Source organism: Humulus lupulus, chromosome 1 (genome assembly GCF_963169125.1).
Source record: "Humulus lupulus chromosome 1, drHumLupu1.1, whole genome shotgun sequence".
NCBI lineage: Eukaryota > Viridiplantae > Streptophyta > Magnoliopsida > Rosales > Cannabaceae > Humulus > Humulus lupulus.
The window spans coordinates 136,391,309-136,408,710 of NC_084793.1; the positions used below are offsets into that span (position 1 = coordinate 136,391,309).

At 30.0% G+C, this 17,402-nt stretch overlaps 2 protein-coding genes across 2 annotated transcripts; one reads left to right on the forward strand and one right to left on the reverse strand.

Moving 5' to 3' along the window:
* The first annotated feature begins 3,974 nt into the window (after positions 1-3,974).
* On the forward strand, positions 3,975-4,580 carry LOC133798148 (dual specificity protein kinase YAK1 homolog). Its single transcript, XM_062236353.1, has 2 exons — positions 3,975-4,107; positions 4,251-4,580. The coding sequence occupies exons 1-2, from the start codon at positions 4,048-4,050 to the stop codon at positions 4,578-4,580; spliced, it is 390 nt and encodes a 129-aa protein (XP_062092337.1). The 5' UTR covers positions 3,975-4,047.
* A 3,356-nt stretch (positions 4,581-7,936) lies between these two features.
* Positions 7,937-17,030, reverse strand: LOC133798155 (uncharacterized). The gene is made up of 15 exons (XM_062236364.1): positions 16,627-17,030; positions 15,843-16,245; positions 15,564-15,741; positions 15,313-15,452; positions 14,037-14,886; positions 13,757-13,857; positions 13,392-13,536; positions 13,247-13,315; positions 12,064-12,109; positions 11,225-11,688; positions 10,751-10,830; positions 9,995-10,130; positions 9,188-9,380; positions 8,464-8,546; positions 7,937-8,355 (listed from the first exon to the last, which is right to left on the reverse strand). Exons 1-15 carry the CDS (start codon positions 16,724-16,726, stop codon positions 8,230-8,232), a joined length of 3,114 nt encoding a protein of 1,037 aa, XP_062092348.1. The 5' UTR covers positions 16,727-17,030; the 3' UTR covers positions 7,937-8,229.
* Positions 17,031-17,402: the final 372 nt, after the last annotated feature.

A 17,402-nucleotide genomic window follows, 5' to 3' on the forward strand; every position in this document is an offset into this window, starting at 1 on the left:
GATCTAAGCTATTGAAGAAAGGAAATGAATCCATTTTTATTATAGGTTTTAGATATTGATTATGTGATGTTGATGATTTTTTTTTCAAATCTGGTTGAGGATGAACTCAAGAACAAAATCTGAATTTTTTTAATTTAAGTTGCACAGTTGGGATTTATGATAGTTTTTATTAATTTTCTTTTCTAGTGAACAATTAGATGATAAATTGATTTGTCATTAGATTTATGGTAGATTAAGCTTTAATTTAATGATATATTTAGTTTTTAATTATTTTTTATTTTAATATTATTTTAGTTTATTTTCTATTTTAATATATATTTTTAATTATTTATTTAATTAATTATTAAAAAATCTAAGCGCATTTTGGTCATATTTGAAAATAATTTGACCAAAATTGGGTTCAAGGTATTAAATTGATCCGTTTTGCAAAACACATGGTCCGATTTGTCATTTAACAAAACACAGGGGCCGATCAACACAGGGCCGATCAAGTATTCGGGCAAAACATTAGGACCAAACTAGTATTTTCTATTATTATCGTATAAAAATATCCAAAAAAAAATAACTTCTGAAATCCTAAGTTAAATATTAGATTAGAAAGAATAAAAAAACTAGAAAAGATTATTTTATATATAGTTTGAAACTATGTACATAGTTGTTAGAATTTGCCTGGGCATTTATTCAATCCCTCACTTCAAATTGAAGGACCAAATCCCTCATTTGATGTCAACTGTTGGATTCTCTTTTAATCATAATGGATGGTTGGATGATCATTTACTGTTCAAAAGTTAGTAAAATACTCAACTGACCCATAGCAACCTAATACTTGTTAGCTTTTTTATTTTTGATATTTTCACTCATATAAATTTTTTAATACAGTTTTATATTATTAATACAACTATTTATGAGATTATTAATAAAAAATATGAATTTAATTTAATTTATCATTACAGAATTTAATTAACTAAAATTTGTAGTTAAATTAGAAAATTAATCTTAATGAAAATTGACTAACAAAATTTCTAATAAATGAAAATCGTTTTGAAATTTTGATCAACCAATCACATGTTTTGTAAAAAAATTAACACACAATGCAATCAATCATATTTTAATAAACAGGCTTTCACATATTAAATTAAGATTTTTAATTCATAATCACACTTTTATAAATACAATTTTATACTCGTGAACCAATCATGTCCTAAATAAGTTTAACTCATTTGCCATTTTTTTTCTTTGGGTGGAGGGCAAGTAATTTGTTTTTTTATTAATCTTATTTGCTTTACTGATTAATTTTAAAATCTATTAAATTATATACATATATAATGGTAATAATTAAAACTAATAAAACTAGTTTAAATGGTTTTAAATTTATAAATATTTAATTTTACAAATAAAAAATATTAATGATAATCATTTTCTCATTTATTAATTTTTATGTTAAAAAAACATCTAATTAATTTTATTGTTAAATACATTAATAAAAATAATTGATGTTAAACATTCTATCATCTACAATAACTGATACTAAACATTCTACCATCTACAATTTTTTTATTTTATAAAAAGAACACTTAAAATAATTAAAATACACAATTTATATGGCTCTACACTATATTATATTTTCCAACCTAATTAATGGTAATTCAATCTTCTCAAAATAAAAAAATAAGACTGACAAAAAAAACTTGTCCAAAAAAAAAATTAATACAAAACTCATACACAAAACAATCATAATACATATCAATTTTTATTACATTCTTCTTGTTTTGCGTTACGCAAACACAAGATTTAAATTACATAGCCCTAGACATATGTTTACGTAACTACTATTGTAAATATATCAAACTTCATAATAGATTTACCATACAACCCTCAACAAAACACATTTTTGGACATAAAATGACACATATGCCCTCACATTTTAAAGCTACATCAATGACTTTTAGTCAACCGGTTTCCATAACCGATTAGAGCCTGTTACCAAAGTATTGCTCCATCTCTCTTAATATGACACATGGCCTGAAGCTAGGACCCACCTTTGAAGGACTAAATCCTGTGAGGGATGTTAGAATTTGCCTATATATATATATATAACTATATATATATTTATATGAATATATTCAAAGTAATTTATTTATTCATAAATAATAAAAGCACATCAACTTATTTCTAGTTGTATTTGTGTATAGGTATACTCCAAACTTGTATTAAAATAAAAATAATCTAAAAGTTGTAGCTAGTGTGACATGTTAATTTGTAACCGCTTATCACCTTACAAAACTTAACCAATTAATGTTATTTTTGTAACTGGTTACCCATTTTAAAAATTGTACAATATTAATCAAGTGAGATAAAAATATTTAAGTAAAATTCTCTTTGTAACTATTACCACCTCCTCAGTTTCATATTGGTAACCAGTTACAATATTTCTCAGTTTGGGAATAATATCCAATTACAAGTATGGAACAAAAAAAAAAGCACACACTTGGAACTAGTTACAACATTTCTCAGTTTTAGAATGGTAACTGGTTACAAGTCTGGAACCAAATTGAAAAGAAATAATTGCAAACATAGAACCAGTTACAACTCTCAAATGGGGAATAGTTGTAACAAGTTACAACTTTTTTTTAATTGTAACAGCTTATTATGACGTGATTTCAAGATTTTTGAGAGAAAAAATACAATTTCAAATTCAAATTCCATCCAGAAATCAATTGTTGTTTCAATTATTTTAATGATGAAATTGTAGATTGACTATTATTAAAATTAGGTAAAATAAAATAAAAAATTAATTATAAATAAAATAAATTGAGATAGTCATTCAATTATTTTTTGAATACTTTTATATTGGTGCCAAACATATGAATAAAAGTTAGTTAATAATTATATATTTATAAAAATGAACAAAAAAAAATGATACAATGTTAATATAAAAATAAATTACAACAAAGCTACGTAAATATATAAAAGTTAAAGAAAATATTAGTCTTTTCTTTATATATACATATATAAACTACTCATATACATATAAGTTATAACACTTGGTTTTATTCAAATTTTATATATCATTCTTAAATTTTATACATATAAACTATTTTATATAAATATATAAATTTAAATGAGTCATATAACCTTTCATTTATATTTTATATAAATAGTTTATTAATTATTCATATTTAATTTTTTTTGTTATTGGATGATTAGTTAATACTCGTGAGAATATGCGATTTTTTAAAACTTAATTACTGCTTTTTAAAAATAATTCAAACAAAACTTATAGCCATATTTTTAAAACTCCCTTTTATAATACTATGTTTGCTATTGACATATACAAGACAACACCAACATAATTTTATATAAAAGTACATTATACAATATAATTCAATATAATATAATAGAGGAAATTACACCAAATATGAAAAAAAATTTATAAACTTTAAAAAATATGGCAGTTTTTTTTTTTAAAGTATTTTATGGCATATTTTTTTATTTTTTATTTTTATGAGAGCTTTTTTCCCATATATTTGTAGACCATATTTTATCTTTTATACTTTTTTTAGTACCTATTTTTTATTATTTTGAGATTATTTTTTATAATTTTAGTTGGTAAAATATGTTTAGGTTGTTTAACTCTTGAATTTTTTTGTTGGAGCACTTTTCTTCTGTAAAATTATACTTCCACCGTTCCACCCATGATTAGGTTGAGTGGTCAGGCCTCTTGGGGACCTACCTACCAATACGTTAGTTTCTTCTACCTTCCAAAGGTGGTGTAGAGTTCAGCTGGAGGATAGTAACTCCTAAAAAAAAACATACAAAAACTTGTGGACAAATATTTTTTTTCTTTTTCTGTTATCTGTGTAATTAAGATAGCCATTCAGTATTCATCATTACATTATTTGTAAATTGTAATGTACTTCATTCATCCATGCGCTGTTTCAACTTGCATAGAAGTAAAGCAGGACTTGGCTGGAAAAATACTGACATTTTCGTTGTTCTTGATGTGCTTTACTTTTATCATCTCTCTTTCAGCCCGTTTCTCAAAATATGCGGGTGGACCATCATCCTGATGGAGGGCATTGGTTTGCTGCCGGTCTCTCTCCCAATGTGAGCAAACTTCCTTCTTAAAATGTTCCATGTTTTAATATAATCCACTTTTTCTATTAGGTTGGCTTCCCACCCTCTCGTTTATCATTGTCACTGTAATATATTGGATTCTCCTCCATTGAGTTACTGTTGCATCTTTTCAGATTACAACTGGGAACAAAGTTCCTGTGCATGGTAGCCCACATTTCCAAATAGTACCACCAGACACAGCTAATAGTTATGGCAGTATGGGAAGCTATGGTAGCTACAATGATAGTACAGGGTTAGGAAGCAGCTATGGGAGTTATGGAGATACAAGTAGTATGTTTGCATATTGTTCACCTGTTGGTCCATCTGGCATGAACATGCATGTACCAGGAAATGTGTCAGTACTTGGAAGTAGTCCCGATGCTAGACGGAGGATTGTTCAATATTCACATGGAAATGCACTTGGTGTAAGTCCATGGGCCGGGAATTTTAGCTCCATTATTTGAGAGGTGTTGTAGTAACTGGTTACAATTATAAAAATAATTTTTATTTTTTTAAGTAATGTATCATTATCAAAATATTAATTGAATTGTAATCGGTTTCTTAGTGAGATTTGGAAGAAAAAAAATTATATGAAAAAAATAAACTAAATTGATGGTGAAAGTAACTGGTTACAACTAGGTCTGAAAAAAAAAATAAAAAAAATCAGAGACAATTGCGATGGTAACCGGTTACTTAGCCAGACTTGGAAAAAAATAAGATTCAAACAAAATATCTAAACTAATCATAATCGTAACTGGTTACAGCAAGGTTTGAAAAAAAAAATCAAATCTAAAAAAAATAACCAATTGCTATGGTACCTGGTTACTTAGTCAGGTGTGAAAACAAAATCAAATCTAAACAAAAGAATCTAAATTAATCGCTATTGTAACTGGTTACACCTAAGTCTAAAATTTTTTTGATATGAATAAAATGAATCATGCGTCATGGTACCTGGTTACTTAAACAGATTTGGAAAAAAAGACCCAGAAAAATCAAAAGTTTTGAGGGTGTTTGGCACATTAACTAAAAAACTGTTTTTTGTTTTTAAAAGCTAAAAACAGTTTTTTGAAAACAAATGGAGTGTTTGGCATTGTTTTTAGAAAACAATTTTTAAAAACAAAGTTACAAAAAACAGAAAATTTTGAGAACAAGAAAAAGTTGTTTTCTGTTGTTCTCAAATTTTCTCACTTCTTATTTTTCATCATTTTTTCTTTCAAATTATTTTATCTCGTTATTTATTACAAACTTTTAAAATATTTTTCTCTTCGTAAATATATTTATTAATTTTTTATTTAAGATTTAAAAAAAATAAAACTAAAAAATTGTTTTTAGAAAACATTAACCAAACACCTCTTGTTTTTTAAAAACTACAAAAACAGTTTTTTATTCTCATTTCTGAAAACACAATTTTGAAAACAAAAAACAGAGAACAATACCAAACAAGCCCGTTTGCTTGTTTTTTTATTTCTTGTACTTGTATTCTGAATAAATTTTGTAAACCTATCGATACATTTTTTGAGCAAACGTTCTAGTTCTATTTCTTTAAATAATTAATAAACACATAAATATTTATGTTAGAACCTTATTTGATGAACATTTGGCTGCTAAACCTATATCCAATTGATCTAAACATCACAGGGAAGAACCTTTTTGACAACTTTTGCCCTTTTCAACAAAAATAACTAATAAGCTAACCTAAGCTTTCATATGTTAAAAGTACCATAAAATATTCAACTACCTAGCTTCTTATACTACCCTAGTCTACACTAAATAATAGCAGTCAACTTTTCTTAAGTACATTTCTTAAATCAAATCAAATATGAAGTCAAGTACCTGGTTACTTAAACAGATTTAGAAAAAAAAAACCCCAGAAAAATCAAATATGAAGTCAAGTACCTGGTTACTTAAACAGATTTAGAAAAAAAAACCCAGAAAAATCAAATATGAAGTTCAAAATCAGATGTAAAAAAGAAGAAAAATAATAAAACTAGATTTGAATAAAGAAAAAGAAGAATAAGAAAGACCAAATAAGAAGAAGAAGAAGAAGAATAAGAAGAAAGAAAGAAGAAGAAGAAGAAAAAGAAGAAAGAAAGAAAGAAGAAGAAGAAAAACATGTTCGTCGTCGTCGTTGTCGAATGCAGCGACAGAGGTAGCATCTGAGATGGACACTGAATGGGTGGGGGAGGAGAAAGAAAGAAATGAGAAGAGAAGAGAGAAGAGAAAATAAGAAAATTAAGTTTATGGTAATTTATTTACCATATTTTAAACTTTTTTTCCAAAACTTCCCATATTTTGTACAATTATTTTTTTTTCCCATAAATTTAGAAACCATATATATTTTTCCCATATTTATGACTTCTCAATATAATATTATATTATACATATTTTTATACAATTTTTTTTTGGTAGAACAAATGTTTTAATTTCTTTTGAAAAAAATCAAAACATCAACTTTTCAGAAGAAGTCCAAAAGGTGAAAAAAAATAAGGGTTTTTTTTTTCACTGCAATCTTCATTCTTTATACTTTATAACACTTAGACCCTAAAAATTGATTTTATATCAATTATGACCCCACTATTTTCAAATCGTATCATTTAAATCCCTAAATACTATTTTTATTTTTTTTTTCTTTCAAAATACATAAATAAAATACAAAAAATTATGAATTAATCTTAAAAAAAAATTGAACTACTTAATTTCTGACAATACCAAACATGACATTTAAAAAAAATATTACATGACATTTAAAAAAATATTTAATAGCTTTACAAATTAAATTAGTTTATCATAAAAAAAAATTCTTACATATATTTTCTTAATATTAATAAATAAATTATCATAACATTATCAATATTTATTATATACATATTTATTTTTATTTTGTAAATTTTTTCTATAATATAACTTATAACTAATTATATATATATAAATAACTTTGTATACACTATTAATTTTTTAATTAAAAATGTATGAAATAAACGAGCATAAACATAATAAAAATTAATAATATCAAGTTATTCAAGATAATATAATTATTAATATTAATTATAAAACAACAATGTAATAAGAATATTTTTTTTAATGAATCATTAATTTAATTTATAAAAATATTAAATATTTTTGGAAATGCCACGAAATTTTTTTTTTCTCACGTCATGTTTATTATTTACATAAATTAAATGTCAAAATATTCTATTTTAAGAATGACTCACCGTTTATTTGTAATTTTTTTTCATGTATTTTAAAATAAAAATAGTATTTAAGAGCATATATGATACCATTTAAAAAAGTTGGAGAACTAAGTGTTACAAAGTGACTGCAGCAGGAAAAAAAACCCAAAAAATAATTGTCATAAATTTAATAAAAAAAATCAACCTGCATATTTGAAAAAAAAAAAAAACTTATAAAGCAATTGACATTTTGTGATCTACTTTCGAGAAACGATTAATATTTTAGTTTTTCGAATATGAGAGACAGAATACAAGAAAAAATAAGATTCTTAAAAAAGTTCTCGTAAAAAAATTAATAATTAAGATAGTGATGATATTGACATTTAAACTTTTAAAGTGACTATTCATCAACTTTTTCTCATAATCTAGTCGAACCCCAACATAAATCCTTTTCTCCTGTCAAATGGTCTACAGATTTCCCTTTCAAAAAATAAAGCCTATAGATTTACTATTTCTTTTCTTTATCCCTACTGCATCCCTATATAAATATAGTTGTAGGAAGTCTTACAAATTCAAGAAGCCTCAGGCATTTGTGATTGCTTAAGTCACCTGTCTAAACCTTTGAGGCGCACCTGCGAACAATCTTGAAATTCCAAACCAAAACTATAGAAGAAATCAATAAATTTGCAAATGAAATATACAAACTTCTGTACACGCCTACAAAAATCTAAATCTGTACAGTTAAAAATGAGGCAAAACAAACCTATCCTCTACCACTTCATAGCATGTTTCCAAAAACATATTTTCTACCATCTACGAAATGAATATTACACAAAATGCCACCAAAACCACACTTGATGATTTTTCCTATCAACCAAAATATCTCATCCAGAAGATATCCAGCCACTCTATCAGGACTGATGGAAACAGACTATTTACCTTCCTATACTGGTTGATGCACACTCATCTTCTCATGCACATCTAGTACAAGATTTCGCAACTCTGGGAAAACCGATACCAATGATAGTTCAAGGATGGCATAGCCAAGTTGCTTCACACAGACAGTAGACTGCAATTACCAAAAATAAATAGCATATCTTAATTGGTTTGAAAGAAAATGGAAGTAGCAGGAAAGCAATTTAAACAGAACATGCCGAGTGTCAACGTGCAGAATAACCTGTGTGAAATAATAGATGTCTTTTGCACAACGCCTGTACTGTTTATGTCCAATCAAGCTCACTAATGTTGTGGGTGCTCCATCTGAGAGAAATCAAAAGAGATTATTTAGTTTCTAGACAAAATTGTTGCGTAATTTCTTAGATGGTGAAAATATGGGTTTTATGAATCTGAATGAGAATTGACATTTGGAGAGTTGGCACAAAATTCATGGATTTCTGCAAGTGCGTGACATCTTTTTATAACAGGCAGCAAATTATAAGGAGAAGTAGAGACCTTGCTGTCATCCTAATATCTTGATATTAACATTAGATCACTTGACATTAACTAGCATTTTCTTCTAATTTTAAAATTAAACCACTAAATAAATGGCCTCTTAGGACTTCACACCGAATCTTTCTTCTGAAAGACAAGGCCCCACACCAGCTGAGCTATCCCCTACGGGCTTAGCTGCTTTATATGTGAATCTAAAAGAACATGCTTGAACACTTGCGTTCTGCTAAGCAGACAGCATAGTGAATACATTTAGAGGACTTCATCCTCTGCACTAAAATTTCCTGCACAATGACAGCCACCAGGCAAGGAGAGGATAAAAAGAAGACAGCGCTACAGTCATATCCTCAATATCACGCACAGTAACCATAACACTGACCCCAATTTTAAATATAAAAAGGGAAAAATCACATGAATGAGAGAGAATAAGTTACTAAGGTGACATTACTCACCAAAGAGCATTTTCTTCACGTCACTTGCTCTGCGAGCAGCTTCAAGTTGAGCCTCAAACGATCCAGGTTTAGAGACCTTACTGGTGCCAATTTGGTTTATATTTTGAAAACATTTTAAATCAGATTCAGCATTCTCCTCTTTGTCCCGTCCATTTCCTACTTTAAGAAAGAATGTCCCATCAGGCCATAAAACCTGTGAAAAATACACAAAGATGAATTAGAAAACTATTTCTATGGCCATTACTTTTACATTTAACTGATACTTTTCCACTTAACAGCAGCAGCAGTGTTATATGAAAGAAAGAAGTTGACATAAACACCATATTTGTGCCTGAGGTATGATTTTTATGACAGACTAAACAAGAGATGTACTTGCCATTTGCAAGGAAGAAAACGTGGTCCAATGGGAAAATTTTGTCAACTAAAGCATGAACAAATAATTCATGAAATCTAATAGAATAGAGTTTCATTTAGAAGAATTAAAAAAACATTTTGAAAAGAAGACAAAGTTTTAGGTGCGAATTGTTTAGAACTTCTATTTTCAAGTGTTTGCTAACCATATGCATCAGATCCTTTCTCAAGTTAGCCCAATTTCATATATATAATTTGTTTGAAGATTTAAAAGGGTATATGTTAGACAGAATAGTTTCAGATAAAAATAGCACAGTTATACCAAATTTATGTTATATGCATGTAAGGTAGTAAAGCACGTTTATTATTTTCAACATGTTCCTAAAGATTTGTGTCAATAAGTTGATTCGGATAAATTTAGTGCAAAGAAAATACGTCTTATGGTTCAGTTCTTACATCTTGAACCCACCGAATCCCTTCAGCAATTATATCATCTCTCCGAAGCCAATGAATTTGTCTCAAGAGCCAGTCATCAATAGCATCCTCCATTACTAACTGTAATATTTGTTTAGATATCCAAAAGACCTGTCTTCTGCATATGTTAACAAACAAGAGTCAAACCAAGCTTATGTTATTACATAGGAATGCATAAAAATTAAGGTAAAAAGAGGCGTGTGGAAAATCATGCATGGTTATCATCATGCATACTAAAGGAACAACACAGGAACCATAACATGGAAGAACATTAGAATTGGACAACAAAATGAGGCATCTTTCAAAGAAAACCCGCCTAACAATGGGGGATGCAATGGGCCAAGCTTGACATCCGAGCTTCAAATATTAATAGAAAGAAAACAAGACAAACAAAATATAAAATTCAGCTGAAGAAAAAGATGAAAGATGAATGACTAATAAATTAAAGAGAAAATGTCAACAAAAGACTAGGTTTCTGGTGAGGAAATTAATCTATATAGATCGCGTGATGATAGCATTGAAAGCTATTTTTTTCCATCTCCTGAAATTGAAAAGGAAGGACATACAAATGTATACCTTATGTGTGACATATTTCCAAATGCCCAAAATAATAACTTACAAGTGCTTTAGACATTGTTTAATTATACCATCTGGTTGATTAAAGCACAAATGTGCATTTTAAAGATAGACCGTATCCACTTCAAGAAAACGTATTATAAAGAGAAGAAAAAAAATCACCTTAGCCAGCCTCTTCTTTTAAGCTGAAATATCTTATCTACTAGATTCAACAAGGGTACACTCACATTAGGTGGTGTCCACTGCAAGAGGAAAAAATTGTAAATATCAATGAGAATGGAAAAACAGCTTTTACTAAATAAATAAAATATCTTTATTACTGTGTAAATGACATGCATAAATATTATTATTTGATAATACAAAAATACACTTCCATTGCAAACAACCAAAGAGTAACACGCATATATTCAGTCTATTTTTTTGGTTTTTTTTGCTGGGTCTCTACTTAATATCTATGTGCCTGTTGGAGCTATCCATACAGATATTACAACTATAAATGTATCAGCCTTTTTTGTTTCATGTATAAGCCTTACTTGCAAACAACCTAACATCACATACGTGTGTTGGTAACATTGACCAAAAATTGTGCACCTAAAAAGGGTGCAATAAATATAAATAATGGACAAATTAATATACCTCAGGTGGCATTCCAACTGGATCCACTGTACCATCAGGCAACACTGGAAGTTTTGGTTCAGAAAGTCCGCCTTGAACAGTATCAGATTTTGCAATAAATTCATGTTTCTTTTCTGAATCTAATTTCATTGGTTGTTTTATCACTCGAGGTGGATAACCCTTGGAGTTCAATTCATTATCTGAATGCCACCCATTTCCACATGCACTAGATTGGGCTTCCTCAATGCCATGACTTCTACCATTGTCCACTTCTTCATTGTCTGAAAAGCTATTTGTGGTTTCTGCTGTATCTTGCCTAGAAATATGTTTACTTACCTCCTCTGAACTCCATGACAAATTCTGAGTGGAGATTGAAGACAAGACTTCATAAGGGGGAGAAGTGGGACCAACAACTTTACGCATTAGGCCATCCGAAACGCCTCTAAACTGGCGTACAATATCATCAACAGCATCATCCACATTTACTGTATAATTAAAAGGCCAATATTAAGCCATTTGAACATAGCACAAAAAGAAAGTCTCCACATTCCAAAAATGGAGTAAGTAGTAAGCAGATGAAATGCAAGACAAGATAATATTCAAAGAATTAGACATATATAAAAATATTGAATAAACATAATAGGAAAAAAAAACAGAAGCTTGAGACATTTCTCAAAATCACAGAGTAGCAATCCTCTAACTTGGGCAGTCCATGTTTATGAATATGTCAGTATCAACATATGGTTGCCAGAAACATAGTAACTTCCCAGCAACATAAGCATGAATAAAAGTGAATACGTTCACAAAATATTAGATGCAACATGTCAACAAGAAGTAAAAGACCAAGAAGACCTATGTACCTGCTAAGGTTCTGATCACTGAGGAAGATTTTCCAAAAGAGTAATTCTTCAGTAAAAAAAAGAAAATAGTAAGAATCAGATAATTTCAACTTTTACACTAAAAATAATTAGATTCTAGGAGTCTTTACAAAACACTAAATAGATTTCAATAATAATATCTTAATTTATGTCTTAGGTACATTTGAAGTCCATGAAAAAAATACACTATATATAGCGTGTTGTGCATGAAATTGGAGGCGTATTGAGCATTTCTCAAACCGTACAGTATACACAATAGAGTTGGCACCACCACAATTGTGTATATAATGACTTGTGCAAGATTGTTATTGAAATGTTTATGTTATAAAAAGATGACCAGCTTCATAGTAAAACACCCTGATGTTAACACTATGTTTGGTAGGGAGGAGAGATGGGTGGATGGAGAGGGTTGGAGGGAGAGTAGTGGAATGAAAGGTTGAATCCTTTTGTTTGGCAAGTGGGAGAGAGGAAAGGAGAGGAGAGATGGAGGGAGACCTTCTCCCTCAAAAGCGTCAAAATTCATTCCCTCCATTTTTGGAGGGATCCAAGAAAAAGACAAAAAAATATTATGTAAATGACATATATGTCCTTTTAAAAAATAATAAATATTTATGTTAAAAATATAAAAAGGTAATTTTAATAATTAATTTCTTCTCCATCCTTTCAACTTCACCCTTGATACCAAACAACATAAATGAGAGCAACTATCATCTCCATCCATCATAATCTCCATCCTTCCTAAACTTTCCATCCATCCTACTCTCTCTCCTTCCTACCAAACATAGCATAAAAGAAAAGAGTACTGTAGAAAAACAAATATTAATATTACTGATAAAAAAGAAGAAAAATCTATTAACCTATGGCTCAATAAAATCCTCAGGAATGAAGAAACTCTTAAAATTCTCAAACTTCCATTCAGAGAACCCTTTTTGTCTATTGTTAAACTTCCTTTTCTTTTGTGCAGATACTACTAACTTCACCATCCTTGGGATTTTCACTTTCTGATTTGTTCTGTTCCTTTGAATGAAAAAGGAAAATTGGACTTTCTCCTCTCTCAACTAACAATTCTTTCATCTCGATTCTTAAAAATGTCTTGACAAAGAAAAGATCCTCAACAAAAGCAATTCAACTTGTGAAAAAAAACTATGTAAGAGATAATAAATACCTTGGATGAAACACTTAAAAAATCCCACACTTCATGTTGTTCGGCAACATTGGCAATTGACAAGAGATCCTGAGAAGAAAAATATCTAGATAAAGAAACAGGAAAAAGAGATGTAGAAGAAATTCACACAGAATTGATATCATACTTGCAGATATTTGTCAAGCTGAATGCATCTCTGATGTACAAAAGAGTCCTCTGTGCTTGATGAGAATATTCTTTTTGGGGGTAAATGTAATGTATAATTAGGAATGTCTTTAAGTTGTCGGTGTAATCTCTCAAAATTTCTATATCTGTTCCGAAATAAATAAATAAAAGATTGAGATATTTTTTAATGGTTGAGATATCAAATTTCAGACAACATATTACGGTATACTATATGTTATAAAAACTTAAATTGAACCTTTAGTCAGACAAAAGAAAAGGTATATCTTTTCTCTTTTAACTATCCTTGGTTTTCTCAACATAAAAAACAAGCAATAAACCAGAAATATGGATGCAGGGATAAACTACCTTCTTTTCACAAACCAAGTTCTGCTTTCTGCATCTGTCACTGCAATTGAATAAACTGCAAAGGACTTTGAACCAATTTTTTCAAAATAAGCTCCCATCACCTGTAGAGGTATTTACAGACAAAGATAAACATAGTTTTAAGGACATTCCAAAACTTATTCACAGTACAACTGATAAAGCTAATAATAAGTTGAACCATTGCTCATTAAAATAAATAAAAACTATCAGCTTATTGGAACATCACTATATCCCATCAGTTTAATCAGGAAAATATACTCACCCGACACCGGAGCTTGGGAATGTGTTGTCCCACTCTGGTAACCACTATATCTGAAACACTCTTACCACTAAACTGTTCCCTACGTCTACCAAAATCAGTGCTATAAAACTCAGAAATGATAGACCCTCCACCTTCTGTAAAGGCCTTTTTTGAATCAGGTTCAATTTTCAAAGCCGAAGTGCTATTAGATCTCTTAAGCTGACTTTTATTTCCACTTGCAGCCACATTAAAATTACTCTCTGATTCATGTACAGGATGCGTTCCCTCAATAAAAGATTCCACAATAACGTCTTCAGAGCATTGTGTCTCATTATTATTTCCATCTCTTAACTGCGTATTGGAACTTGTTCCATATGTTAGCCTCAGAATAGTTTCCTCTTCAATTACTGTGGAAACTACTGGTTTGTCAGCCAACAATTCTTTTCCTAAATTTTTAGTAGGAACAGAACTATCTAATCCAAAACCCTTTGCTGTAGGATTCTGAACTCCTCTTTTGAAATTCTTGTTCTCCTTCTTTTTGTAGTTCCTTCCTTTTGTCCACATGTTTTCAAGATTTTCAGGAGCAAGAACTTCAGTTCTTCTCTGTGTTGCCGCCTCCAGTATTCGTGCCCAATCAGCTGGACGTGGCTGCAAAGGCTCTTCCTGGGATCTATTATAATCTGAGGAAGCTTCTGTCTGATCGTAATTTTTAACCAATGCTGTATTAGTCCCCTGATTGACAGACGGATTCTTCCTTGATCCAGAATCATGATCATGTGGGATCCCCAAAGTTGACTGATCACCACACAAGTCCTTAGTATTATCATCTTTCATAGCAAGCAAAACATATTCAATCAACTCATTGATATACCTGAAACAGAAAAAAAAAAAAATAATAATAAATCAATCATTTACAAGATGCAACTAAGAAGTAATTATATGCATAAATAAAAATCATGCAGCATTTTTGCTATTAAAACACAATAACATTTCCATAAAAAAAATCTATAATGTTACAGCAAGTTAACACACGCGGGGATAACAAATGATGTTATGTATGCAATAATATTTAAAATTTCCACGACCAGTTTCCGCTTGCTTATAGACTATAATCCAGCAGCTTTTTTTTTTCAGTTAAAGAATAAACAAAACCCTACAATAATCATATTATAAAACATAAGGTGCTTTTATGGTTTTATAAGTTCTTCCAGCAGAACTGAGTACTACATAAACAAAGTTAAGAAGCGAGAAGAAACGATGGGACAGAATTCTGAATGAAGCATTTTTCAGAACATACCCAGGGCTTGCAAAATTCATAACAGGTAGCATTACCAAGCAGGTTAAAAGTTCTCGTGCAATAGATCGAATTACAGGAGACTGAGCTTCGCGTGGTCTTAGCACCACAGTCAACAGTCCAGCCATTAACCGCTGAAGAACCTATTAAGAGGCATAGAACATTACCTTCCATACAAGTGATAAAAATACTAGAACAAAAGTGACAAGAATAAAAAAGCAAAATCTAATTCCGTCAGTATGCACCACTCACACCTTGTACTCACTCTCAGGTGATACCAGTGCAGGATGAAGCTCCTTAGAAGCCATTAGATGGTGTTTTAACCTTTCATCTCTCTCATCTGAAGACAATGTTCCCATTACATCGACTCCTATGACAGCTTGGTTTCTTCTAAACAGGTCTAAGTGGTCTCCCACTAGATCAACTATATCCCTGAGACAGCAGCGTGACAAAAATTTGTAAGTTTTTTTTTAAAAAAAAAAAGCTTCTTAAAAACTTGCAAATTCTTTATTTTTCAGCAGGAATTTAGGTACCGTGTTAGCAAGTCAACAAGATTGATCTCCTTGACCCTTCCAGATATTTCACCAAGGACATACGATATTATAGAACGTATTTGCTCAGGAAACTCTTTGTCTGGTGTTATCTCCGCGTACCATAAATCTACGACAAAGTCCTTCAAAATTTTGTCAATAAAATCACCAATTGCAGCCTCTACAACCGGAGAGTCAATTTTCCTTTTCCATTTTGTAGGGGTAGGTGCAGTGGAAAGGCGTGAATCATTTACAGACAACTGTTTCTTCTCCAAATGAGAGAGATATGTTTGCGGGCAAACTTGTTTAACTTTCCGGCGAAATTCCACCTCATTTAAAAGAATCCTTAATGCGCAAACCAAAAGAATTGACATTGGCAAATTCATCCACATTGACTTACTCGTATCTGCAATGAGAAAAATATAACATGGACTTCACACTAAGAGAAAGATACACGAGCACAAAATTCCAACATATTTTCTTACCATTTAAGACCTGAATTAAACAATAAATTTCCAAAAAAAAAAAAGATGGGAAAAAAGAGCTTTGAACCACTTCCAATCAATATATCGCTAGTCATAGTTCTCAAACATAAGAGATAAATTTCACTGACTACTACTTACAAAGAAACAACTCTTCTCATTGCCACATCAAGTTCCAAAAATAAAATAAATAAATATATAAAAAAGGAGTAATTATTGAAATCAATTACAAAAAGAATCATATTAAAAGAGAGAGCAGTGCACAATCACAATCTGAAGAAGTTTGCAAAGAGACGAGTGCTTACGAGACAGAAAATACGAAACACCGAAAATACACAGAGCCCACCAAATCGTTCGAAGCTTAGCCTCGTCGATCAGATCCTGTATGGTCTCCATAGTCTTCATTTTTACCACCAAATAACCCTAAAATTCCTCCAAATTTTCACCAATGAAGGTGAATTCCCCGCCAAGCAACTTATCTAAGAATTGAATTTCGGGTCAATTCGGGTTCGGGATCATAGAAACGACGAAGGCACCGTCAGGTTCGTACCATCATCGAAAAACGTTCTTAGGGTTCAATTTCGTCCGCCACCGATTGTCGACGTCGCGGGCAATTCGCTTCGAAGAAAAGCTTCTTCTTCTTCTACTTCTACTTCGTTTTTTTTCTTTTTCCTTTTTGGTGCGTCTGCAAATTATTCTCTCGTTGAGTTTTTTTAGCTGTGTTTACATTTATATATATTTTGGGAACTACTACAATGCATATTTTTTTTAACGCTCTTATTTTATTTACTAACGGTACATTCTTTTTTTATTTTATAATCTTAAATATTTTTCTACATATTACGAATATTACGAATATTTTGTAAATTTTTAAAAAAATTTGAATAATTTAAAAAAATGAAAATAAAATTAAAATTGTTAAATTTTACAAGTATACACAATAAAATAGACATGTATGCAATATACATTTTGGTACCATAATTTATTCAAAATTTCTTTAAAAATTTGTAAGATATACTAAATAACTCACACTATCATATAATTTTTTTTAGATTATAGTTATTCAGATAACAAAAAAGAA